The sequence below is a fragment of the Pundamilia nyererei genome, unplaced genomic scaffold (assembly GCF_000239375.1).
Source record: "Pundamilia nyererei isolate P.nyererei 1_Seehausen unplaced genomic scaffold, PunNye1.0 scaffold00026, whole genome shotgun sequence".
Classification (NCBI taxonomy): Eukaryota; Metazoa; Chordata; class Actinopteri; order Cichliformes; family Cichlidae; genus Pundamilia; species Pundamilia nyererei.
Genome location: NW_005187427.1, coordinates 2,837,995 through 2,839,369, shown reverse-complemented (window position 1 = coordinate 2,839,369; position 1,375 = coordinate 2,837,995). Strand labels below are relative to the sequence as shown.

At 37.5% G+C, this 1,375-nt stretch overlaps 1 protein-coding gene across 1 annotated transcript in view; it reads left to right on the top strand.

Annotated features, from left to right (window-relative positions):
* The window catches only part of LOC102196331 (glucocorticoid receptor), a 67,686-nt gene that overhangs the window by 55,401 nt on the left and 10,910 nt on the right, over positions 1–1,375 (top strand). The window contains exon 7 of the mRNA XM_013909490.1: positions 261–408. Within this exon, the coding sequence (XP_013764944.1) occupies positions 261–408 (148 nt within the window). The remainder of the gene's footprint in view (positions 1–260; positions 409–1,375) is intronic.

Genomic DNA, 1,375 nt, shown 5'->3' with positions numbered 1-1,375 from the left:
TTTTATTTTGTATCGAAAAAATATCGAACCGAACCGTGAATTTTGTGTATTGTTGCACCCCCAGTGCTTACATATTAGCACATTTGTAATAACCTCATAGCTTGCTTTGTTTTGAAGACCGTCAGTCCTAGAGAGAGAAAAAATCACAGACAGTATTTGGTGTCTCTTTTTGGTGTTGCATCTTTGAAATTGTTATTGTGGTTGTTTTATGAACTTCTGTTTATCTGGTTTTAGTTGTTCTAACAGTCTTTTTACGTCCTTAGGTTTCCGCAATCTGCACCTTGATGACCAGATGACTCTGCTGCAGTGCTCCTGGCTCTTTCTCATGTCTTTCAGTCTTGGCTGGAGGTCATACGAGCAGTGTAATGGCAGCATGCTTTGTTTCGCCCCTGATCTTGTCATCAACAAGTGGGTAACAATCACAGCTGTTCTAATATTTGAGCAGTTTTGTTTTTCCATTTGCTCATTTTACGGTGTTAGTCTCACTTCATCATTTGACTTACAAAGTTAACCATTTATCTGTGACTCAGCTTTGTGACTCAGTATAGAAATCAGGTCAGAAGGCTGAGGGATAAAGTCACATGTAAATGAGAATTTGCTGTCTAACAATGAGAATATGGTTATAGTTTTTGCTGAAATCTAAACTCCAGTTCTGTGTTTTATTATGAGGGACGTGGGAAAGGGTGTTCGCTAGTTTTTGCTGATCGCCAAGCTGTGTAGGCTGCTTAACACTTCATCCAGTTTGTATGTTAATCTTCTTAAGAAGCAGACATGAGCCCAGGACTGACCTTCTCACCTAATTTTCAGAAGCAACAAAAAGGCCCCATGAATAAATAAGCTAGGCCAGTACATCAGCTGTTATTGCCACGTTTCGCAGGTTCCTGGTCCAAATGCACTTTTTCTGAGGCAAACTTCATAAACACAAAAAACCTTGATTAAGGCAATGCCGAAAAAGGGGGGAAAATAAAAATAATAATAAATATTTAAAACCATTAATCCTGCAGATAGCACACCCAGGAACACAGTATGACTCAACAAGGAACAAATACAAACTTAGGTTTTTAATATACACAGGAGTTAATCAGGGAGAGTGGAAACGCCAGGGTAACAAGACACGGCTGAAACTAATTAAGACATAAACGGATAAACGGAGACATAAAAGGCAACAAAACTAATATCAAAGCACATGGGGACTAATAAAATAAAACAGGAAGTAACTAAATAGGAAATCATATACAAGAGACAATGACTAGGGAGGCTAGAAAAAAATAAAGTATAAGGAATCAAATATCTGTAATAATAGTCTGTAAACACTTCAAGAGTTACACTACTCAAGTAATTCAAAAAAATACAGGAACAACTGCATTATGAACTA